This window comes from Odocoileus virginianus, chromosome 2 (assembly GCF_023699985.2).
Source record: "Odocoileus virginianus isolate 20LAN1187 ecotype Illinois chromosome 2, Ovbor_1.2, whole genome shotgun sequence".
Lineage (NCBI taxonomy): Eukaryota > Metazoa > Chordata > Mammalia > Artiodactyla > Cervidae > Odocoileus > Odocoileus virginianus.
In genome coordinates, this window is record NC_069675.1 from 77987133 (window position 1) to 78012156 (window position 25024).

A 25024-nucleotide genomic window follows, 5' to 3' on the forward strand; every position below is an offset into this window, starting at 1 on the left:
ATGTGATTTCCCAGGCAACGATACTGAAGTGGGTTGCCATTTCCTTCTCCAGGGCATCTTCCCAACCCAGGGATCAAACTTGCATCTCCTGCATTGGCAGGCGAATTCTTTACCACCAAGCTACTAGGGAAACTCATAGTTGTAGTTAGTGCATTTGCATATATCATGGTGTCTGATGCTTCAGAAATACACAAAGACTTGAGAAGAATTTCTCTTGGGTCATTTAGGCATTCTACCTGATTTCTGAATTACTGCTTTTTCTCAGAGGTAAACTCTAGAAGCACTCTCTGTCCGAAGCAGTGGCCAATTTCCAGATAGCATGTGGCATTCTCCAGTGTTGGGAAGCTGTCCCCACCATCCTTCCCAAATAGCTGGAAATCCAAAGGGCTCCATGGACCAAGACCAGGGAGGCTCTGTGGAAGAACAGTCAGCACGCAGTTCTTTTTCTTTTCTTTCTTTTTTTTTTTTTTTTTGATAATCAACTCCCAAATTTTATGCTTATTTTTTCTATTTCCATCAATTTTCTGACATAGTTAACATAAGCAGGAAAATCTTTTTTAGTAAATTGAGCAATTGAAGACTCGAGTGAAGCCTCAAAGGTTTTGAAGAACTCTGGCAAGTCACATATATCCCATGTTGCTTTTGGTTTCCCATCTCTTCTTTGCTTCAAATCCCCAGGCAAGTTTCTTCTTTTTTCGTGCAACCTGTGAATTTTCAGCCTCCTTTTTGGCTGTCACTAAGTTGTGGCAGGCATATAGCTCTGGCAATTTTTACACCAAGCTCTCGAGTAGCTAGCTGGTTGCTGAGTTCCTCGGCCTTCTCAACGTTCCACTCTTCCACAGCTTGGTCTATCCTCTTTTCAAGTCCCAACTTTTCAACTTTTTTCCTTTTAACAGGTGGGTCAAACCTCTCATTGACTCCAAAATACTGGGTAAGCTCCTTCCACTGGGTTTCACTTGAAGACTCTTCACTATGAGATTCTTCTTCATTCTTCAATTTACCTTTTCTGGAGCGTTTTCTTTTTTTCTTTTCGGGTCTAGAAGCTGAAGTTTTCTGTTCAGAATGCTTTTTATGCAATTCTTGAAATTTATTTCACATATTTAAGGGAATCCCAGACGGACACTCTTCATACGCATTTACATTTGCCTCTGCTTCAGCGTCTGGTCCATCTGGAGGAACGTCTGCGGCCTCTGTCTTTTTACAGGTCCCATCTTCTCTGCCCTCTTGTGAGTTAAGTTCAGAGCTCTCTAACGTGGTATCATCGTCAGAACTCAATTCAACATCACTTTCATTTAGGCCAGGAGGGAGCAGCCCACTGCACATCTTTTCGGTCCGGACGGTGCCGCCCGGCGGCCATCTTAAGACCTCAGTTCTTTTTCTTAAATGGAAGTCCCGTTCCGTTTCTAATTAACTTAGCTCCTGGTGTGACTTTAGGTTGCCTGAATACATTTTTAGAAATTGTTGGACATTCTCATTGCATTAAAACCTCAGGATGCTGGAGCAAGGAGGAGTTTTCCAGGTCATCTAGCCAGTCCTAGAGGGCTATAGACCATGAGGATGAGACTCAGAGCTAGAGCTGGGGAGTGAGGCAGTGGGAAGGGGGTGGCGACCCTCCCCACTGCCCCCACTGCCCCCACTCCCCAGCTCTAGCTCTGAGTCTCGTGGCGAACACGTGGCTGAAAAGAGATTAGGATGAGAGGCAGTGACTCCCTCTATCACTCCAGTGGGTGGGCTACCCACTCCAGTATTCTGGCCTGGAGAATTCCATGGACAGTATAGTCCATGGGGTCGCAAAGAGTCGGACACAACGGAGTGACTTTCACTTTCACAGTCACGGTAGCTTCCACGGCCTTCAGGCCCTGGGTTACACAGTAACCGTCTAACCCACTCAGGGCATCAAGCTGCATTTCTTCCCAGGACTGTCCTTGCTTCTGCTTTGTGGATTCAGAGCTCCTACGTAATCAGTCCTCAGCAGATTCTCCTGACTGTCTCTTCCTCTACTTCTCCCCCAAAACACAGTTTCTGTTTTAGAGGTTCATCCCGTTCCTCACTGGGACCAGGCTCACTGACCACGCACTTTCGCACCCCCCGGAATGGCTGCTTCTCCCTTTTTGTTATCCAAATAAGAGACCTAATGTACACGCTCCGGTAGTTAAAACGGGAAACAACAAGGACTTTGCGCAGCACAGGGACCTCTGCTCAGTGTTATGTGTGGCAGCCTGGGCGGGAAGGGAGTCTGGGAGAGAATGGATACCTGTGTACGTATGGCTGACTCCCTTCACCGTTCACCTGTTGAGACTATCACAACACTGTTAGTTGGGTAGCTTTTCCCTTCTCCAGGGAATCTTCCCAACCCAGGGATCGAACCCAGGTCTCCCACATTGCAGGCAGATTCTTTACCAGCTGAGTCACAAGGAAAGCCCCAGAATACTGGAGTGGGTAGCCTATCCCTTCTCCAGGGGATCTTCCTGACCCAGGAATCGAACCGGGATCTCCGACATTACAGGCAGATTCTTTACCAACTGAGCTATCAGGGAAGCCCTAATTGGGGTTCAAACACAAAATGAAAAGTTCAAAAAACAAACAACAGAAAAAACTGTCTGACCGAAATAACAGATGACCTGAGAGCCTCTCCTTCCATGAGCCTAGCAGAAGAAACGTTCGTTCTATGGGAGGAGAAGCTCCAAGGGGTCATGGGACTTGTGTTTCTGAACCGATGACTTCATTCATTCACTCTCGGTATGGAGTTCCTATTGTGTGTCAGGCCCTCGTCTAGGAGCTGGAGGGTATATGTCAGTGGTGATAGAGATTTAAAAGAAAAATAAAAACAGTGAGTGGGGAATCAGGTGAAGTACGATGTTGGAGAGGTTGATTAGATTGAGCCCTACTGAAAAGTAAGCCCTGAACAGAGGCCTAAAGAAAAACCATGCCGACATATTGGGGGAAAGCATCCTAGGCCTGAAGATTAGCAAAGCTCCTGTGTCAGAAACGCATGTGATAAGTTCAAGAGTGAAAAGGGGAGAGGCCAGAAGCAGTGAGTAGCCAGCAATGGAATGAAGAATTGCAGGCAATGAACTACCTTGTGGAAATGTCACCTCAGGCCTTGGTGACTATGATGAGAATTGTGTATTTAATTCTAAGTGAACCAGGAAGCCATTGAAGGGACTTTTCCGATGAAGTAACATGCTGAAACTTAAAAAAAATTATTTTTTAAAAATTTTAATGGGAGGATAATTGCTTTACAATATTGCGTTAGCCTCTGCCATACATCCTACCCCTGTAGGTTTTCACAGACCACTGGGTAAAGCTTCCTCTATCACACAGCAAATTCCCACTTGCTATCTATTTTATGAGCGGTTAGAAGCTGGGAAATCTTTTAAGAAGTGAGTATGATACTCCTGGCAAGAGATGGGATGGCTTGTGGGCTGGTCTAAGACTCTGATAACACCTTCATGTCTGAGAGATGTTCAAATTCAAGCTGTATCCTAAAAGGAAAGCTGATGGGATTTATTAGCTTAGATATGGGGTGTCAAGGATGACACAGATGTTTTTAGAATGAATGTCTGAAAACATGGAAATGCCATATACTGAGAGAAGAAGGACTGGAGAGGGGGCAGATTCCTAGGGGAAAAATAAAAACTTTAATTTTGGATGTGTGACATGTGAGGTGTCTGTTAGAAGTCAAGCAGTTAATCAGATAAATGAGTCTGGAGTTCAGGCACAAGGGGATCAAGGTCAAAGTGACAGTTATAAATTTGGAAGTCATCAACATACATCTTCTAACATGGTATTTTAAGCCATCAGATATTAATAGTTGTGTCAGAAAGGGAAACTCTTCTTCATGGCCAGGAGGGCAGCACTAAGACCAGTGACCAAAACAAGAAAAATAACGATAGTGATAATGTTCTCAGTCGCTTCAGTTGTGTCCGACTCTTTGCGACCCCATGAACTGTAGACCACCAGGCTCCTCTGTACATGGGATTTCTCAGGCAAGAACACTGGAGTGGGTTCCTATTTCCTTCTCCAGGTTATCTTCCTGACCCAGGCATCAAACCCAAGTCTCCTATGGCTTCTGCATTGTAGGTGGAATCTTTAGCACTGAGCCCCTTGGGGAATTATGGCAACTACCATTTATGCATCTGGCCATTTATATATATTGTGTCATTATTTCTAAAAACCAGCCCTGAAGAGGTTGAAATCATCTCTGTTTTACTCATATTGAAGCTCCAATTCTGGGAGGGTAAGTCAATGTTGTTAAATACATTGATTAAGACTACCCAGCCAATAAATAGTTGAGCTGGGGTTCAAACTCAACTTCATATTCTTGTTGCTATGCTCAACATCACAGCTCAGTTTAAGAAGTCTTTTATCTTTGGGAAAGACAACTTAGCTCAGAGTTTCTGCCAGCTTGCCCCCCACCTTCGAGAAACCTGTCTGGAAGATGGGGCCTTTCAGATGCTGGGTAAAATACTGCATGTCGGGGCTGTCCTTGCCAACACGGAACACACACTGTAAAACAAGGAAGGGAGAACAATTTGAAAAAAGAGACGACACATCAGGAAGATAAGTCACATGCTCTGAACACATCTGAGCACTGGCCACAGTTTAAGCTAAGACGTTACCCTTGATTTCCTTTCCTAGTTCCAGAGATCAGATGACAGTACCCATCCTACTGGAGACAGGTGGAGAAGGGGAATACAGGTATTTCTTTCACACTGGGTGAGTGTATCTGTCATATCCTTTCAAGCTTGCCACGGCCAAATGGGGCTTCCCAGGTGGCACTAGTGGTAAAGAATCCACCGGCTAATGCAGGAGATGCAGCAGATACAGGTTTGATCCCCTGGAGGAGGAAAGGGCAACCCACTCCAGTATTCTTGCTTGGAAAATCCCATGGACAGAGGAGCTTGGCGGGCTACGGTCCGTGGAGTCACAGAGATGGAGACACGACCGACTCAGCACGCATAGCCAAGTAAGAGCTGAATTTTCCACCCAGGAAAATAAGACCTGAGGGGTGACAGGGCTCGTCCAAGGGCCTGCAGGCAGCGCATGTTAGAGGCTTTCCAGACCCCAAAGTTCATGCCCGTTGCACCGCTGTCCTCAAGAAGGGAAAGGAGAGAAGAGGCTGAATGGAATGCTGAGAATGGCTTGCGTTATCCTCCGCCCCTCCCCGGCTGCAGTTCCAAGGACGGCCGGCAGAGGGCGCCACGCCCCCGGCTCTTGCAGCCGGCAGTCCGAAGCCATGTTGAATGAGCAAACGTCTGCAGCCGCCTCCGCGAGATGGAAATGTCTCCTTGGCAGGAAATCCGCGAGGAGCACCGCGGGGTTGTGCAAACAGCCTCACAATGTCCGCTTGTGTGTGTGCACTCGGCTTCGCCCGCGTCGCCCACAATGCTCTGGATTTTTTTTTTTTTTTTTTTGGATAATGGGCCTCTGTGGACCCATAGGCCTTGTCATGCAAAGGGAGTGACCAGTGTTTGTCATAAATGGGCTCTTGTATGATTAATCGCCACGCGAGCGCGCCCGCAGCCGCCGCGCAGCGCCCGCCTCACCTCCTTGCCGAGGCGGTGGTCTCAGGCGCTTTCTTCCCTCCCTCCAAAGCAGCCGTGCAGAATTTATGGCTAAAAGAGAAATGACTTGTTTGCATTGTGGTTGCAGTTTTTTTCATATGCTAGACAGGAGGTGCAGAAAACGACCATTTGTTGCTGGAGGCTAGCTGCATGCCGGATGCTTTCCTCGTTGCTTTCTGTACAGTATCTAACTCAATAACGGCAGTTTGGGAACTATTACGATGTGCATTTTACAGGTGAGAAAAGCTCAGATTCAAAAGAGTCGAAGACCTAGGACTTCCTTGGTGGTCCAGTGGCTAAGACTCTACGCTCCCAATGCAGGGGGGCCCAGGTTCAATCCCTTGGTCAGGGAAACTAGGGCACTCATGCAGCACTGAAAACCTGGTGCAGCCTAAATAAACACATATTTTTAAAATAAGCAAACAAAAGAGATCCCCCCCAAAACAGAAGAGTACAAGACTTGCCCAAAGTCTCCAGTCTGTTCGGTTGCCACTAAAAGACTCCTTTTCTTTTTCAGCATGGTCCACTGTCCATGCACTTGGAACTGTCTTCTGGCCTGGCCGCCTAGAGGATGGAATTGGCGATTTTAAAATAAATAAGAGATTTCTACTCTTGAGTGTCAGTATGTGTGCTGTACTTCCTGGAATCATGTGAAGAAACATGTAGGTCTGAGCATAGGTGCATTTTTCTAAGAAGGCTTCTTTTCATCAGATTCTGGAAGTCATCTGTGATCATAAGACAACAGAGTCGAGCCCCCCATAATATCTCTGTTTTGGGAAATGCTTATTTTCTCCTACCTATTCCTCTGTTAGTCACCTAGTCTTGTCCGACCCTTTGCGACCCCGTGGACCTTATGGACTGAAGCCTGCCGGGCTCCTCAGTCCATGGGATTCTCCAGGCAAGAATACTGGAGTGGGTTGCCATTTCCTTCTCCAGGGGATCTTCCTGACCCAGGGGTTGAACCCAGGTCTCCTGCATTGTAGACAGATCCTTTACTGTTTGAGAAGGGGATGACAGAGGATGAGATGGTTGGATGGCATCGTTGACTCAATGGACTTGAGTTTGAGCAAGCTCCAGGAAATTGAAGGACAGGGAACCCTGGCGTGCTGCTGCAGTCCGTGGGGTCACAAAGAGTCAGTCACGGCTGAGCGACTGAACAATAATTCCTCTGTTGGTCTCGTGTGCAGCTGACAGTCATATGGTTGTAGACATGCAGTGACTCCTTACGGAAACTCCCATTCTGTTTCAATAGCCATTAGTGCACAGGCTGTGTGCCCGACCCCTGCTTGGAGTTTGGGTGGGGAGGGGTGAAGGGGGAGAGGAGTGGACTGGGAAGAGTGGGGTAACATTCTGAAGATGAAGAAGACACAGCCCTTGAAAGAATTCACAGCAAGGCCAGGAGGTCAGGGAGGAGGTTTCTGGGAGGAAATGTTTGATTTGGGCCTTGAAAGATAGGACCTCCACAGGCAGAGGGGAGGGGAAGACTGTTAACAGGCAAAGGAAGCAACATGAGCCAAAAAAACAGAAGCAAGAACGAGGCCAGAGCTGTGGGCACCGTCTATGTTCTGATGTGACAAATAGAATGTTCGAGGAGCTGAAACTTGAAAGAGCTTTTCAGATCAGGTTTCAGTACCAGGTGAAAAATTGCACCCATCTAACTCTGACAGTCACCATGGGAAGTGCTTACACCAAAAGTGCTTTTCTCCTTTCACCAGCTACCCGGTATCCCTCCAGGCCAGGGTATCACCTTGAGAAGCAGCTCCCTGTAGGAGAGGGTCTGTCTTCGGGAACTCAGCACACCCCACTCCTACCCCACCCCACCTTTCCAGTCCCAGCTCATAGTGATGGTCTTCACCCCTTGCTTGGGGTTCAAACGAAGGATTTTATTTTAAAACTTTACTTTGGTTTGCAATGAAGGGTACTGTGAAATCAAGGCACTTGCTCCTTTCAGAAACTGGAGACCAAAGCAGAGCCCCTCTAGCCTCTGAGATTTCAAAGGAGGTTTTCCGCCCTTAGGATGAGCTTGAGATGTGATGGATCCCACCAGCCCTTCCTTGGCTTCCAATTCTTCAGGTTTTCAGTATATGAAATGGCTTTTATTGACTTGTTGGCACTTCTGTAATTTTTGACATCCTCTCCCCCCAACTGAGGGCTTCCCTGACGGCTCAGTGAATAGTGAATAGCAATGCAGGAGACACAGGAGACCTGGGTTCGATCTCTGGGGAGCTCCCCGGAGGAGGAAATGGCAACCCACCCCAATATTCTTGCCTGGAAAATCCCATGGACAGAGGAGCCTGGTGGGCTATGTAGTCCATGGGGTGGCAAAGAGTTGGACACGACTGAGCAACACTACAAACTATTAAAACCCCTCAATAAATTTGAACTGGGAGGTAATACCCCTAATGCTTTGACATTCGAGTCAACTCCAAAGTCTCCTTTGGTGCACAGGTCAACCTCCATTTAAAAAGTTCAGAGTCTGAAACCCTAGACTTACGAATCAGTCAGTCCCTGACTCTGGGAGGGGTGGGACTCTTCAGGGGGCTTTCATTTCCCAGAGGGACCCCCATCTATGAGCACCATGCCTGATGGTGCCCTGATCTGAGAGGTCATGTTTTACTACCTGACAGTGAAGTATGGAGGCAAAGAGATCTCCGGCACAACTGTGTGGACCAGCTGCCTACGGAGTGAGAGCCAGCCACACTGGGACTGGGGGGGAAAGCCTTTTTTTTTTTTTTTTTTTTTTAGGCTAGATTGTGAGATTGCAGAAATAGAAGAGATTTAGTTCAGCAGTGTGCATTTTACACAGGACATTTCCTGTAATGGGCACAGAGTCTGCTGTGTAATCCAAGGTGCTTGGGATATCCGGTGTTGGGTTGGGGGAAGACAAGAGAGAGCCTGAGATAGTGACCAAAGATGATGGAGAGAGATTGCACCAGGAGAAGGGCTTAGAGAAGCGTCAGGGCTCAGGTCAATGTGGAATGTTCCTGGATAGAGTTTGCTGAGAGACTGGATTTAAGGCGGGCAGAGGATGCAGAAATCTCAGGGACACTCGCGTTGTTGGCTCATAATTCGTTAGGCAATGAGGTCTTTCTTTGAACAAGGAAGGAGGAGGACATTTGGGAAGAGCAGAACTTAAGGATATCAGGGCCTTCCCCAAACTGCTATGCTTGCAGGAAATTCCCTTAGAGTTACTGGCCTGGAGTTGAGGAGGGAGGTCCAGCTTGGGGCTACAGGTTGAGAAGTCTGCTGCTTATGAATGAAAATCACAGTCCAGGGGATCTCACCTGGGAGCAGGAGAAAAGGTGTGAAGAACGATCGTTGGAGACAGACACTGAAAGGTTAGATGGAGCAAGTGGAGACTGCAGAAGGACTACTCAGAGATGAGGGGGCGCAAGGAGGTCCTCCAGCATCTCAGGGAGGAGGGCTTGGCCAACGGCGCACAGGGCAAGACTTGTCCTCAGCCCCAGCTGTGAGCAGCAGGAGCCTGGCTTCTGTCGGTTTAAGTACCCGAGAAGCAATTCTGGGAAAAGGAGATCTGTAATCCAAGAGAAACTCAAGTCTGTTTAATCTAAATCATTTGCCCGTTAGAGCAGCCCAAACTTTGGGCAACTTCCCCGAGTTCCCTTTTGGGTTCTAGAACTGAAGCGAAGCCATCTGAGAAAGGGAATAAATAGCTTTCCCAGCACCACTCAGTACATGGACGGCATTTCCAAGACTGGAGCTCAGGGCCCTCCTGGGCTGCCGCAGGGGTCACTCTCCCTTTGAAATTGGGAAGTGACCTGGGTGGGCTTCCCTGGTGATTTAGATGGTAACGAATCTGCCTGCAATCCAGGAGACCCACATCTGATCCCTGGATCAGGAAGATCCCCTAGAGAAGGAAATGGCAACCCCCTCCAGTATTCTTGCCTGGAGAATCCAGTGGGCAGAGAAGCCTGGCGGGCTACAGTCTTTGGGGTTGCAAAGAGTCGGACACAACTAAACAACTAACACTACTACTACTGAGTGGGCTACGACTGTCAGCCTTCTTTCTAGCAAAGGGGCAAGCTCATCAAGCACTCTCCCCATCACCAGGTTCTTGATTTCACAAGTGGAAGGGAACAAATTCACTAATGATGCCCCAGTGGTGGGCCGGTCCATAATGAAGCAGGTTGATTGTTTCCATATTCACTAGTACTGGAAATTGGGGCAGAGGGGAACACATTGACTTTCATTCCCTAAAAAAGAATCTAATTTTGCCCTCATTTCTTGGAGACGTTTTGCTGCTGTAATATTGATGTTTATGGGGAAATTAGCTCTGATGAGGTAATAGTCTATTTTAAAAAACTGAACTCAGATATTGAAAGGACTGTTTTAAACCTGCGCTTAATCGTTCAGCTCCGTAATGGTCTCTGGGTATTTTTTTGGAGAATTCCCATGGATTGCCTTTCAACTCAACTCTAGCAGCTTATATTCTGCTGGGAATGCCCAGCCCTTTTGAGGGACACCATGGTATTAATGATGGATGAGAATATTCAAGGCATTTTCCCATTTGAGTGCCATTACTTGTGGTGTTAAAACGTTTCAAAAACACATTTTAGCCATTAACTCATTTTTATTGTCAGATGAAAGTGCTTAATAGACTCACTCTAGTTTCCCTCCTTCATCTCGGAATGAAATCATCTGTTGGATTCTTGGCACCACATTCGGCAATGGAACAGAAAACGTTACGAATTCATTGCAGAAGTGGCAGCTGGGGCGGGGAATTCCAGCCCAGCCCAGCTATCTAAAATCGCGAACCTGGTTTAGCAGATTCAGGCTCCTGGAATTTATAGGCTGAACTACTTCCATGCATTCCATTGGTACATTTTTCCCTCCCAGAAAAACAGGTGCTTCTAACATTTAGGAAATGTACCTTTCCCTTGGTTGAGAAGTAGTTTTTTAAGCCACCTATTTTGTATCTGATATAGTATAGGCTGATGGTCAACCAGTTTTGCTTATCATTCAAAATAGTCAAGGAGTATAAATGGTGTGTGATGGGGTTGTGTGATCACTAGGAGAAAGTATCCCCGAGTTGTGTGAATAGTTGATGTATCGGGGTTGTACTCTCCCCTCTATGATGGCTCCCTGGATGGTTCACGGGAGACAAGCCAGAGGGGTCACTCACTTTTGGGGGTTGGTGTGGGGAGCCTGCAGGCCTCTTCTGTTGCTGGCATCAGCTGCCACTCTGGCTGTTGTCAAGATTTTGCCAACTGTGAGCCTCATTGATCAGGTTGAAGAGCAGATTGTCTTAATAGCCCTCCTAAAATCACATCCAGTTACCAGAAACACTCCGAAAGCCAGAACTGGACTTCTTTCCACCACTGTGGTGGGGAAATCTTGGGGCCCCGTTGGAGTTAGGAGGTCCGACTTCTGGTAAAACTAAGTAAGTCAGGTCGCAGGATGACTCTGGAGGTACCAGCCTCAGAGCAGAGACCAGCAGCTCAGCTCCCCAGCTGGGCCAAGTAATTGACCAGGTTAATGACCTCTAGTCTTTAGAATTTCATAAACCTGTAAAATTTCAAAATAAACATTGGGGATTTAGGATGTAACTATCTCTATCATCTTATAAAGTAAATTAAAACACAGTAGCCTAGAGTTGTTTGCATAACTTCAGCTTTCTGCAAGATTCATGCCATAGCCTTTATTCCTCATTTTGCTTTGGAATCACTGGACAGGACAATCTTAAGGATTTCTTTGCCAGTGATAACTGTGTGTTGATCCCTGGTGCTAAGTGCTGGACATACAAAGAGGTGTAAAACCAGCCCTGCCCAAGCAGGCCTTACATTCAGAGCTGGGGAGAAAGTATGTAATTGCCGTCCACACTGTAGGCCGTGTGACAGTAAAAACAGCATGTTAGGTGGGCAAAGAGGAGAGCTCACCCAAGGGAGTGGGTTTTGTTTCCTTTGAGCTGGAGTCGAAGAGGAGGGAAGACTTAGGGGGTTCCTTCTGAAGGCCCTAATTTCCGAACTCATACTTGAAAGGAAATTCCGGGGAGGCAGTGGTCGAGGGCCAGTGCTTAGAGGTCAGATGAAATTGGAGTCCAGACTCAGCTCTATGACTTTGGGGCTTGAGAAACTTTTTAAATCCCCAAGATTATTTCTGTATCTCTAATGTTGGGATGGCAACAGTTGCTTCCTCATATGGTGGTTGTGAAAATTAAAATATGATAATACATGAAAAGCTCTCATTGCTATGGCCTGCAGATCATTTAAAAATGTTAGCTGTCATTCTAATTGTAAACAGAAGGAGCAATGTGGGCAAGGGCCCTGAGGCGACAAAAGTAGGCTGCTTTTGAGAAGTGCAGGGTGTGATGAGTGCTGGGCCCACTGGCCCAGAGGAAGAGAGGAGACAGGGGAGCCGGCAGAGGCTGGGGGCCAGGTTTTCTGACCCAGTGCACCCATTTGCATGCCTTGTATCCAGCGGGTCCTGCAGAGTCTTGGGAGTATATTAAGTAAGGAAGGAACATTGTCAGATTTGTGTTTAGAAAGCTGGAAATGAATGGAGGAGAGACAAGACTGGAATTAAGAGGATCAGTCTGGGGGCTCTCTGTAGGAGGCAGACAAGCTCTGCTGGGGGTCTGAATTAGGATAATCTAGACAAGGAAGGAGAGAAGTATGTCCAGTGCAATGAATCACCAATGAAAATGTCCTCGTTTAGTAGCTGTTTAGCATGTTCTGGGGAGACCCTTCTGCTATGGAACAGAAACTCTCCAGGGGCAGCAACACACTGCACCTTATATTTCAATGTCTTTCAGAAAATGAACTTAATGTCCCATTTACTTTTTGCATTAGTGGACAGAGCAAGAGATTGACAGTCAGGACACCTCTCTTCGGAACCCTTCTTTGAACTAATTTCCTGGGGCAAGTGCTGTTTCGTAAAACAAGAGCTTTAAAAAGATGGCCCCAGTTCTAATGTGGAATGTGTTCTGATGACATTTGGGACTTCCATCTGGATGACTTTGAAAAGGACATTTATTATACCTGATCCACAAGTTCTCATCTGTAAAATGGGTCCAATATCACCTTCCCTGCCTTTGACACATGCTCATGTTGAGGATAAATGAGTCCAGAAACATCTTTGACAAAGATACGATGTTATATAAATACATGTCATTGTGTATTCATGATTTGTCTGGGGCTTGTAGTAGTTCAGACTGGTAAAGAATCTGCCTATAATGCAGGAGACTTGGGTTTTATCCCCTGGTTGGGAAGATCCCCTGGAGGAGGACATGGCAACTCACTCCAGTATTCTTGCTTGGAGAATCCCATGGAGAGAGGCACGTGGTGGCCTACAGGTCATGGGGTCACAAAGAGTCAGACATGACTGAGCAGCTAACACTTTCACTTTCACTATATGCTAACAACTATGTTACAGAAAAATATTAGGCTCAGCAGAACTTCTTAATCTCCAAAATACAGAGTTATAGATAAAAGAATCTAAGTCTTTGATTTCTTAAATTTTTGTACCAGGGATGCTAAAAAATTTGTAGATGCTGGAAGGTATTGATTGGCTCACTCAAAATGCTAAGAAAATCCATTCCTCTAGTAGAGGCATTGAGTCTTTACCATCTTAAACCTTAGGAAAAATAGTAGCAAATAAAACCATGTAGGGCTATTGCTCTATTTTTTCTCACTTTCTGTTCTTTGTTGATGAAAGGTGGTATTGGCTTAGAAATTCTCCTTTGCAATAGTTGTAGCTACAAAAGAAATTTTCTGAGTGCTTGTTCTTTAATCATGAAAATTGGGCATTGAAATGTTGGTGCACACAGGCAAAGGTCAGAATTCGCTATGCCCATGCCCTGCACTTGCGTTCTGCTATGTCTTAATTCTAGTAAACAAATTTCCTCACCAGAGATGGCCTCATTTTTTAAAAATCACCTCTGGTTGATTTTATTTGGTTTTACACTCTGGGAATACAGCTAATCCTGTTGTTTATTTTTTTCTTCCAAACAAGAGCAGAGTTATAAATAGGACAAAAAAATAATTGCACATGTATGAGTGTGTGTGTGTGTCTATGTGTGGTGTCTGTGTGCGTGTTTTGCTTCTCTTCTCATTTTTGGATCTGAAGTGTTAGCAGAAAACGACTTCTTTAGGAAAGTCATCATTTTCTACTGAGCAGCCTATGAGCCAACTCCCATGGAAGTGGTTTTAAGCTGAGAGCCAAGAAAGTAGTCACAGAAAACACCAGTATACATCCCAAATCATCACCACGGAGACAGGAGAGCCTCCCTTGGCAGAGACACGCGGGCTGTCTTTACAGACACTGTTAACACTCCTACCAAGACTAGAGAAATGCCCTCCTTTAATTTGGAAAAAAAAAAGTGTAAAGATCCATTTCAAAATTGTATTAAATAAATAAACCTTGAGGAATAAGCCTTCTGTTTGGGGAAGACTTCAGCAGTCACTTGTGTCTGCTGTTCCCTTCTCACCCCTCATCCCCCAACTGGGGACCTCCTCTCTGCCATTACAGATTCCCAGGCTCCTTCATGCCTGGGTGGACTTCACTTCTTCTATGAAGCCAACTTTTCTGGAAGACTCTACCCTCCCCCCATGGTTTCCTAAAGAAAGCATGGATTCCTCAAGAAGTATGTTTTTCCCTGTAGATGGAGCATTACTAGTGAGAAACAGGCTGCTTTGGAATCTTAACAGACTGTAGACTGTCCCCAGAAAAAGGATCGTGGGCCTACAGTACTGTATTATCCTGCAGACACTTTCTGCAGACCATGGACTCTCAGCGTTCTCAACCAGGGACCTCCTAGGGGTCTGAAGCCCCACGTTCCTTCTTGTGGGGAAAAGAATGTGGACTTTGGGATCCCAAACCCTCAAGTTCAAATGTGACTCTATCTTTTATTCTCCTATCGTCTTTAGAAATACACTTAACCATCTGAACCTCTTTTTCTTCCAATAAATGAAGACAGTTGTAGCTACCCAAAGAGTTGGTATAAGGTTTTAGTGAATTTAAGTATGTGAAAGCTCCAAGCACAGTGCCAGGCATACCGTAGGCATTCAATAAAATGTGTATATTCTTGTCCCCTTGGAGGGGAGCAATTTTTTTTTTTTTTTTTTTTTTGCCATGAAGGAGATGAACTGTTTCTTTATCTATTCAAGAAGCTTGTATTGAAATGCATGTTTTCTAGGTTCCATAACGCTACATAAGTTCCCACAATTTTATCATTCCAGACAGTTCCTGTTTGGGATGTCAACATCTAGAAATCTAGAATAGTTCCAGTTAAGTGACCCTGGCTGTTGTTAGGATCACGTCTCAGGATATTTGACCACATCAGCCAACCAGACTAAGTAACCTTCTGAACAGATAGCACTCTGCAGCCGGCTAATATTTGGATGTATTTCCATGCGTGTTTCAGTCTGTTACTAATTTTAAAGGCTTAACGTATTTCCCACCCAGGAACTCTGACAGTAAAATCCTACACAAGGCAGACTTTTAGGAGGAAGCTAAACTCGTTCAGGTCTCTTGTGACACAAGAGGGACAAAACTAGGGAAATTAAGAATATTTAACTTCCATTAAGGCATTTTATATGAAAGTTGGGGTTGCTACTAAACAGTAGAATCATCTTCCTGCAAAATTTGCCTTGGGGTCTGAGTTGGAATTATTCATTAAATTGGAAACACATTGTTTCCTGGAGACCCAGGAGGGTTTGTGAATATTGCCCAGTGACAAGGATGGACTACACTAGTTGTGAATTTTAATTTGGCAGAACCTGTCTCACACAGGGATTTGCTCAAAAAATATCTTAAAAGGAAACACAAATCAAGGCAAGGGAGGAAAAAAAAAAAAACAATGACAGAAAGAATATAAAAGAGGGAAGATTCTTTTGGACAAGAGGAGCATGGTGTTTGCCTCAAATTGTATCTGTGTACTTGTGCACACATGCCCAGGTGGCACTAGTGATAATGCAAGAGACACAGGTTCGATCCCTGGGTTGGGAAGATCCCCTGGAGGAGGACATGGCAACCCTCTCCAGTAGTCTTGCCTGGAGAATCCCATGGACAGAGGAGCTTGCGGGTTACAGTCCATAGAGCTGCACAGAGACGGACATAACTGAAGCGACTTAGCACACACGCACGCATGCTCAAATATTCATATACTTCAAGATCGGCAAGGTCAAAGAAGTATATATCCCAATCTTCTGCCCAACTCATTTTCACAATATTTTTAATTTCTACTTCACCACCACCAGTGACAGGAAACTCACTATTTCACAGGGCAAATAGTCACCACCCAATAGTCTGACAACCCTAGCGGTGAGAAATGTTTTCACGACATTGAATGAAGATCTTCCTCGTTATTCCCTCATTGGTTCTAATTCTCTTCTCTAGAGCCACATAACACCTCTCTGATTTGTCTTCCATAGAATTCTGAGTAAGTATTTGAAGGCATTAAGATAATCATCATAATGATGACAGTGGTAATTATCACATATTGTTTCTTGAGCACTTCTTAGAAGTACTGTGCTAGGCATTTTATATCTTTAATCTCATTAATAGCCATGAATTGATGAAATAGATACATTTCAAAAACTCTTTTTATAGATGAGAAAACAGGCTTAGAGAGTCAGTGCCTTGCCTTGGATAACAGAGCTAACAGGAAACAGGTAGGATTGCAAGCAGTCCTCCCTAAGTTCTTCTAGCTTCACATTAGTGACATGAGTGACCTTGGGTGATATCTGTAAGTGGATGTGAGTATTTTCTCACAGGGAGGGTTATGGAAACTATATTATACCACCTGCTGCACCCAGGAGAACTGTTTGTTATATATTTGTATGCATAGCATCCTTTTTGTTTATTTTTCATTCACCACATCTTTCTTACAGTGGCATTTTTTAAAAAATTCCTACAGCAACATAACAGTATCAGGAGCCATATGCATAGAAAATTACAGTCCTGAGCTTCATTATCCTCATCCAGTGATTTTTAAAGTTGATCCCCCATAAGCTGAGGTATCTGAGTCACGAGTTAGAGGAATGACTTCAGCACCCAGCTTCAGATCGCAGCTCCATAAATACGTGTAGAATGAATGAAGGCACAATGGCCTCCTGAAGAAGAAGAAGGTTTACTGTCTAGAGCTGAGAGCAGTAGACATGTTGCTATTTATTTAAATCAGTTAAGTTTAGTCGCTAAGTCGTGTCTGACTCTGTGACCCCATGGACTGCAGCACACCAGGCTTCCCTTCCCTTCACCATCTCCCGGAGTTTGCTCAAACTCATGTCCACTGAGTCAATGATGCCGTCCAACCCTCTCATCCGCTGTCATCAATAATAACTACATTTTCCCTGTTCTTTCAGGTTGGGGTTGCAGATATGTCACAGATTTGTATTTCTCTGTAGGTTGGATTCACTGTTGCGAATGCCTCAGGCTGCAGTTTCATTGAGAATAACTTTTTGGATGTTATACCTTTTCATTTTTAAACTTCATGAAGTGCTAATCTCATAACTATTGAAATGTTAAATCGCAGGAACCTCTGACTTATCTGGGAAACAGGACCTCTTGTATAGGCTAAAAGGGATTCCTAGGAGTGTAAATCTGTTCTCTAAACTCTTTTCCTTGGGAACTTTGAGAAATTCACCTTTCTGGATAAGTAATTTAATAATGCCCTCACTGTTCTGCTTGTCCATTGACATGGTATGTTCCCACACCAATGGAACAGAAATAAAGCAAGGATAAAATATTAACTGTAAGGATTCTGGGGATTAGTGAAAGGGAAAGGGGAAAAAAGATTTCTAGAATACACCTGAACTCTGCCTCCTATGACCATTACCCAATTATTTGAACAATAACTAATTGCTAACTTATCACTTGTCACCTGGTATAAAAATACTTTCTCTTAGGTCTTCTGATGTAGTTATAGGGGTTCAGTGGTATGTATGCAAATCATTAAAAAATATCTAACCTTTTAAGAAGTATGTGTTTTATACTGCTAATGGTGTTTGGTTTTGTGTTTCCTCTTCTAGGCTTGCTGGGATGGGAAACCTGCTCAAAGTCCTTACCAGGGAAATTGAAAACTACCCACATTTTTTCCTGGATTTTGAAAGTAAGTTCCCAAAATTAAAAAGATTATGATGAGATCTCTTCACTTTCTTTATAGTTTGTTGATAGGGGAGTTATAAAGATTGTTAGGTAATACTTAAACCACATCCAAATGTCTCTCTGCATTTCTCTGAGTCTTCAAAGACCACTTCCTTCTTTCTTTTCATATATTATTATTTTAAACTGTGGTGGATTCAAGTCAATGTATGGCAAAACCAATACAATATTGTAAAGTAAAATTAATTAATTAATAAATTTTTTTTAAAAGAACATCTAATATGCTCATGCTTTTCTTTGATTTTAGAAGCAATCAGTTATTGTAGGCCTAACATCAGTCATCATCATGTATTTTCCTAATAATTTTCATGAATTATTATGTCATAATCCAAAGAAAATGGTATACATAGTAATTTACACAGATTAATATAAAACAAATATCACTAGATGTAAAAGAAAATTGATAGATACCAGACGTGAGACTTAGAGGTTTTGTAGTTTTGAGTAATCTCTGTCTGTTCTTTGTGTATTATTTGATAATACTGAACTGTTTCAGAATTTTGAGATGCAGCTTTCATTTGAAAGGTTTTTTTTAAATCAAAAACTTTAAATTAGGGAAAACGGCTTATGAATCATGACTGGATACATACAGAGATTCTTTCTTATATTGTTCATTGTTTGAATATGTTTATTAATGAGTGACACATTCATTTTAAGCAACTGATCTCATGTGTCTATACTTACTCTTGTGTTCTCCTCCTTTTGAATTGCAATTCCACAATACCAAACACAGTTAAATGTCCTTTGTCCCAGTAGTCACCATCTGTTGCAAACCTTAATCTGCTTTAAACTATAGTTTAAACTATAGTTTAAAGTATTTTATTCATATTAAAAATAAGTTGAAACTTCCTTACATATATATTAAACCTTCTAATAGAGATTTTCTAAGAAAACGCTAGAATAACTTTCTAAGATACAGCAAACCAAACTACGAAAGCTCTCTGGAGGTATCTTTTTAAAATCTTTGTTATGCCTAAATACCTACTTAAAAAGGAAAAGTATTCCCCAAACTCATACATTCTGAAAAAAAATTTTAATGCAAATTATATTCAATTAAAGAGATCTCACTTGTAATTTAACTCAGTTTGTTGTTGTTCTTGTTATTTTGCTAAGTTTGGCTGGATTTGATTGGGTGTGGTTGGTTTTGGTTGAGTTTAGCTGGGTTTGTCTGGGTTTGGTTGTATTTGGCTGAGCTTGTCTGGGTTTGGCTGAACTTAATTTGGTTTGGCTGGATTTGTTTGGGCTTGGTTAAATTTGGTTGGATTTAGTTGGTTTTGGCTGGGTTTGTTTGGGTTTGGTTGAGCTGTGCTGGGTTTGGTTCGGTTTAGTAAGGAGGGCAGCTGGGAACTCAAAGAATGGGTTTTCTTTTTTTTTTTTTTTACTGGTGTGACTTTTGCTGCTCTTCTATAATATACATATCTTTATTATTACAGGAAGATTTATTAATAATTTTAAAAATTGTTGCAGAATGAACTACCTATTATTCCAACACCCTAATTTTACTACTTGCATCTTTAATTGGTCCTTTCCACTTCTTGTCGTATGTATTTTACACTGTTTCATTCAGCATGCACAAAGGCCAAAATAGTGGTAAAACAGCGTTCTCGTACAACTCATGAAAGGGAGTTCCATGCTTTACTCTTTTGGAAGTTCTAAATTCCACATGCGTGTGTGCATGCTTCTTACAATGTCACCCAGAATTCAGTGGCCGCATTTGCCTATGTAGCTGTTCTTGAACTGTGGCCTTCCCATGCTTCCACAAAGAATAATATTGAGTTCTTTGTCAAGTCTAATATGAAAACTTTAAAGGGATAAAAGTAAAATCTACAGGAATTTAAAGCAGTAGTTTTCAGCTGGTGTTCTCCGAAGCAAGATCTCAGGGCATCCCCTTCCCCACCAGCAGAGCAAAGGGGCCTCTCTTCCTCTCTCCTACAACCCAAGGACTCTGACCTACTCAGTCTTGTACTTTGGCCATTTTCTTAATATGGTATTTAAAGAAAGATCATGGTGGCCAAAGAAAACATTTAAATATTTTAAATTTTGGTAATGACTTATAGTATCAAAACTCCATTTATAGATATGCTATAATTTCTTCAGGAAGGCAAAGTATAGACTGGATTTCCATGTCTGGTGGCCTATTACTAGAACTAGAGTATGTAAGGAAAGTATAAAACTATAAATTTATAGACATGTATAAAATCCTGTTTATATCCCCTTACTACCAAAGAGAAGATTAACATTATTTCACTGAGTCTGAGGAGATGAGTCACTGGGCTGAAGTCACACAGGGAATGATTGGGGAATTGAGGTGGGGGTACAGTTGTCTTTGGCCTTCTTCTTCCTTTTGCTTCGATTCCCTTGAGTGCTCATCATAGGCAGCTTCCAGGAAGTAATACAGCCATCATTTTCTGCCTAATTAGAGAGGGAGATGAGATGTCTCATGAAAAAAAAATTATTTTCATTTGTTGATTCTTCAAATCTTATTTCCTAAAGCTGGCTTTCAAGAAAGAAGGATGACAGACTGGAAGGGAGGGGAAGATGGGCTGAGGTCATGATTTTTCCTTGAGCATGTAGATTTCAGCTCATTATGGCAATGGTATGTTGAGTATGGTCATGAGCATCCGTGTAAGCCTGGTGACATCAGGGAGATGGAACTAAACAAGAGCAGCCATTGCCTGATGAAGCCCCAGGCTGGTGTGGAGGACAATATAGGCAGACAGTTCAAAGACAAAATAAAATAAGGGGCTTAGAAGAGGTATAGTGTGACCTGGGAATAGAGGGAGAAGCTTCTAGTTTCAAGAAATGGATGACCTCAGGAGGAATTAGAAAAGTTTTCTTGCAAAGGTGGCATTTGGAATGGACTTAATGCATATTTTTTTCCGAAGACCTAGAAGACCTGGGTTCGTTCTCTGGATTGGGAAGGTCCCCTGGAGAAGGGAAAGGCTACCCACTCCAGCATTCTTGCCTGGGGAATTCCATGGACAGAGATGCCTGGTGGGCTACATACAGTCCGTGGGCTCCCAAAGATCGGACATGAATGAGCGACTAACACCTTCACTTTCAGAAGACTTTTCCAAAGACAATAGTTGAAATCCCCGAAGGAAAACTACAGAAGACAGGAGCTGAGTGGATGACAACTTCAGGCATGCTTGTGTTTAAAGGGAGCTTGAGTAGGAGAGAGGCTACATTGAGGGAGAAACAGGGCAACTTAATTGAGATTCCTGATGGCAGGGCTTGGGCCCCACCCAGTTTGATGACCCAGCCATCAGCTTGTGTTGAGCTAAGAGACCAAATGAGCCCAAGTAACAGATGCTGGCCATGTGAAGAAACAGAATAGAACAGGCTAGATCAGGCAGCCAGGAGACACAAACTTTCAAGAAGGAGGGAATGTAAATAGATTCAGATGCTGAGAGTAGTCAAGAAAGCTTGAAAAGGGGATGATGAGTTGGGCAGTTAGCTGCCTAACAGATCCAGGATTTATTGCTTTAAATACAGAGGTTGGATTGCAAAGAGTTAAGGGGGGAGTCAGCAGTGAAGGGAGGAAGGCAAGCTGAACAGCCTGTAGCAACAGCTTAAATGCATGTGGCACCTCGGCTTCGAGTGTTGGATATTCTTTTTGAAGTCAGTGATGGAATATAATTGAACTGGGTCAAATAGATATAATTAAGCTGGGTCAAAATTTAATACAAAATTAGACACATCTGTCCTTAGGTTTTCCAGTTGTGTAGATCTGATTTAAATTTGTTTGACCTTTGTAGTGGGTTCTACAGTCTATGCTCGTATTTCTACACAGTCACTTACCGTCTTTTTATTGTTGTTTTTTCATCCCATGACTATTTTCTTTCCGTGAACAGAAATGTTATAATTTGATGAAGTGTGATTCATCATTTTCTTCCTTTTTCTCTAAGTGCATTCTGTATCTTCTTTAAGAAATCATGCCTATTCCATGGTCATAAACATACTCAACGACATTTCCCTATGAAAGCTTTAGAATTTTAAGCTTTACATTTAAGTCAATGATCAATCTTAGCAAGTTTTTGCATATGTTGTGAAAGAGGTATTGGATTTATTTCTTTTTTCATGTGATACAAAATTATTTTAGCACAGGCGGATTGCTTTAACGCTCAATCATAAATTTGTTCTTTATAATATATGTGGGGCTACTTAGGGACCTTTTATTCTCTCTCATTGCTTCTTGATCCATTTCACCAATTAATACCAAAACATAGCAACTAATAAGTTATGAAATCAGGAAAAGCAAGTGTTTCAACTTTGTTCTTTCTCAAGATATTCTGACTATTCTAGCACCTTTACTTTTCTATATAATTTTATGTATCCTTCAAAACTAGCTTTTAATGTCCACAAAAAATCTTGCTGGGATACTGATTATAATTATGTAAATCAATAAATCAGTTTGGAGGTAATTGACTTCTAGGCAATATTAATTTGTCCCACCTATGCATATAGTCTATCTTTCTGTTTGTTTAGATATTCTTTAACTTCACTCAGAAATGTTTTATAGTTTTTAGAAATCTGGCATATCTTTTGTTAAATCTACCTTTAATCATGTCATATTTTGACCATAACAGTTTTCTTACCCTTAGTATTTGCAGCAGTATGTATTTCCCTATTTTGTCTACCTTTCTTTATAGCTTGTTTCTTATAAACAATATGTAGTTGCCCCAAGCTTTTTTATCCAAGCTGATAATATCAACCTTTTAATTGGTATGTCTAGTCCATTTACTTTTAATTACTGTATGTGCATTTAATTAACGTTTGTATTTGTGTATCTTGGTGTCGTTGCCATTCGTTATTTTTTTTCCTCTTAGTTTCTCAGTGTCTTTCTGTCTTTTAAGTAAACCAAATAATTTTTAGTACTCTTTTGTGTCCTTTCTGCTGACTTTTTAGTTGTGCTTCTTGGTTCTTACATTAGAGATTATTATATACATCTTTAACTTACTGCCATCTGTCTTCAAAATGCAGTGTTCACTTCATGAAGAATTTAAGAAGCTTGTCACAGTAGACTTCCAATCACCACCCTTCCACTCACTCTTTATGCTATTGTTACATGTTTTACTTCTGTGTACATATGTTATATGTATATGTTATAAACTCATTGCAATGTCTTTTTTTTAAACTTTAAACTCTCAAATAGTCTCTTTGTGTTTATATTTGTAATCTTACTGACATATTTTTCAGTGTTCCCCATTCCTTCAGACATAGCTAGGTCTCTTTGGTATTATTTCACTTTAGCCTAAAGAACTTCTCTGTGGAAAAGATTTAGATGGCACCTTATGCTTATGTCATGTGTGACCTATTCAGTATCTGACATAGACCTGGGCATGAAGCATAAGCTTAGGAACCTTGGCTTCTTCATTGATGCTAATTCAGTAACTATCTGCAGAGCATCTTCTGTATCCTAGCTTCAGGCAGGACCAGCAGAAGTGGGGGTGGGGTCTTAGTGGAGCAGAGGGGCATGAGGGGGAAATCACATAAGGTACATAAATACAGGAACATAGAAGAGCACAAACTCTTTTTCAAGGAGTATGTAACTATTGGGGAGATCAGAGGCAAACACAATGAAGGGACGATAGTAGAGATAGCAGAGAAGAAATCTAATAGCTAGAACAAAGAGAAAGTGATGGACTAGCCTAAAGAAGTACAGGTTCTAGGCTGGGATGAAGATACATTTCTTAGGCTATAGTAACAGAGAGGTGATTTTCTTACAAGAAAAATCCACCCTTATGAGCATAATAGGAATGCCAAAAACCATAATGGTGGTTGATGGGGTTAGTCAAGAGGGAAATTCTAAAGCTCCCAAGCCATGGTACTTCCAGAAAGGCTCTGCGTATTTTGACTTGTTACAACTACAGCCTCCTACTCTTGAAAGCAAGGGTGTGGGCGCATGTCAGATTAGGCAATCAGCTGGAATTTCTTTGGGGGATGGAGAATACTTCTTACTGCTACTGATCTCTTCTTTCATCTCCCCTTCTCTGGTCCTCTCACATCTGCTGCAGTTATGCATAGGGGGCCAGATAATCTTGGAAAGGGAAAGGAGAAAAATAAAGGATGTTTTGGTTACTTTACAAATGAAACTAAAACAAACAAAAAACCAAGGAACAGAACAGACCTGGGAAGCAATTTGTTTATGTCAAGGCAGGGATTCATTCAGTTTCTTTCAGTTTCTAGCACTTTCGCTTTTTAAGTGCTTTTCAGCTGTCAACATCCTCTTTATGATCCTACACGTCACAGACCCCCACAGGACCATATAGGGAGGAGATGCTGCTCTTGCTAGCTCCCCTCCCTCTACCAAGAATTCATCTGAGACCAAGAGAGATAAATTGGCTTGCCCTGAGGTCTCATATTTAGTGAGTGAAAACTTATGATAGGATATGGTTCTTCAAAAATTACATCCCTGGAGCTCTCTCTTCCCCCCATGACTTCACAGGGATGCCTCAGCATGTGAAATAAACAAGCCTTCAAGTGTCTTAAACCTCCCTGCTTTTTGCAGTCCCTCATCTGACTGTCCCTTGGGAAAGGGCTCTGGCATAGGATGACTGATGTTCCTGTACAAATAAATAATGTCAGTCCCATCACACTTACATCTTCTGACAGACCTTTGCAATTGTAGATTGTTTTTTTGTAAGCGGTTAGTATCGTGCTATAAATCATTTCTATTTTTACATCCCCCAGTGTTCATATCAGGGCTTCCCTGGTGGCTCAGATGGTAAAGAATCTGCCTGCAATGCAGGAGACCCAGGTTCGATCCCTGGGTCAGAAAAATCCCCTGGAGAAGGGAATGGCAACCCACATCAGTGTTCTTGCCTGGAGAATCCCGTGCACAGAGGAACCTGGTGAATTACAGTCCACGGGGTCTTAAAGCGTTGATCTGACTGAAAGACTAACACACACACACATGTATATTGTTAATATTAGGTAGTTATTATGCTTCTTAGTTTATCCTGAAGGGGTGAAGGGTGAAATGAGTAAGTGGGTGGAGAAGAAGAGCTGGAGATTTAATTTATGGCTTGGCGAACCCTTCCTGCTCTGCCTTTCTTTGGTGTTTATACAACAGCTGGTGGGTGCAGAGATAGGGATGTATCCTACTGATGAAACGCCAGGGTTTCCTTCAAAGCCAAAGACATCTCCAAATAAATCGTCTCCCATTCACATTTTCTTCAGTTAATTTGTTTGATTCTCTGTCAGCTTTTCCACACAGCCTTGAATAGGTCTTTAGGGGTAGGTGTGTGTGTGTTCCCGGGGCTTGTGGAGACAGAGTGCATCCTTGGCTGATTTACAAAGATAAGAACTCTTTGATTTGACAGTCTTGCTCAGGG

General features: G+C 42.8%; 1 protein-coding gene and 1 pseudogene across 3 annotated transcripts in view; one reads left to right on the plus strand and one right to left on the minus strand.

Annotated features, from left to right (window-relative positions):
• The window catches only part of CYRIA (CYFIP related Rac1 interactor A), a 102349-nt gene that overhangs the window by 56589 nt on the left and 20736 nt on the right, over window positions 1-25024 (plus strand). For all 3 annotated transcript variants that reach the window (XM_070451466.1, XM_070451458.1, XM_070451460.1), the window contains exon 3: window positions 17555-17634. In XM_070451466.1, the coding sequence (XP_070307567.1) occupies window positions 17565-17634 (70 nt within the window). In that variant the 5' untranslated portion in view covers window positions 17555-17564. The remainder of the gene's footprint in view (window positions 1-17554; window positions 17635-25024) is intronic.
• On the minus strand, window positions 451-1326 carry LOC110131193 (protein FAM204A pseudogene; annotated as a pseudogene).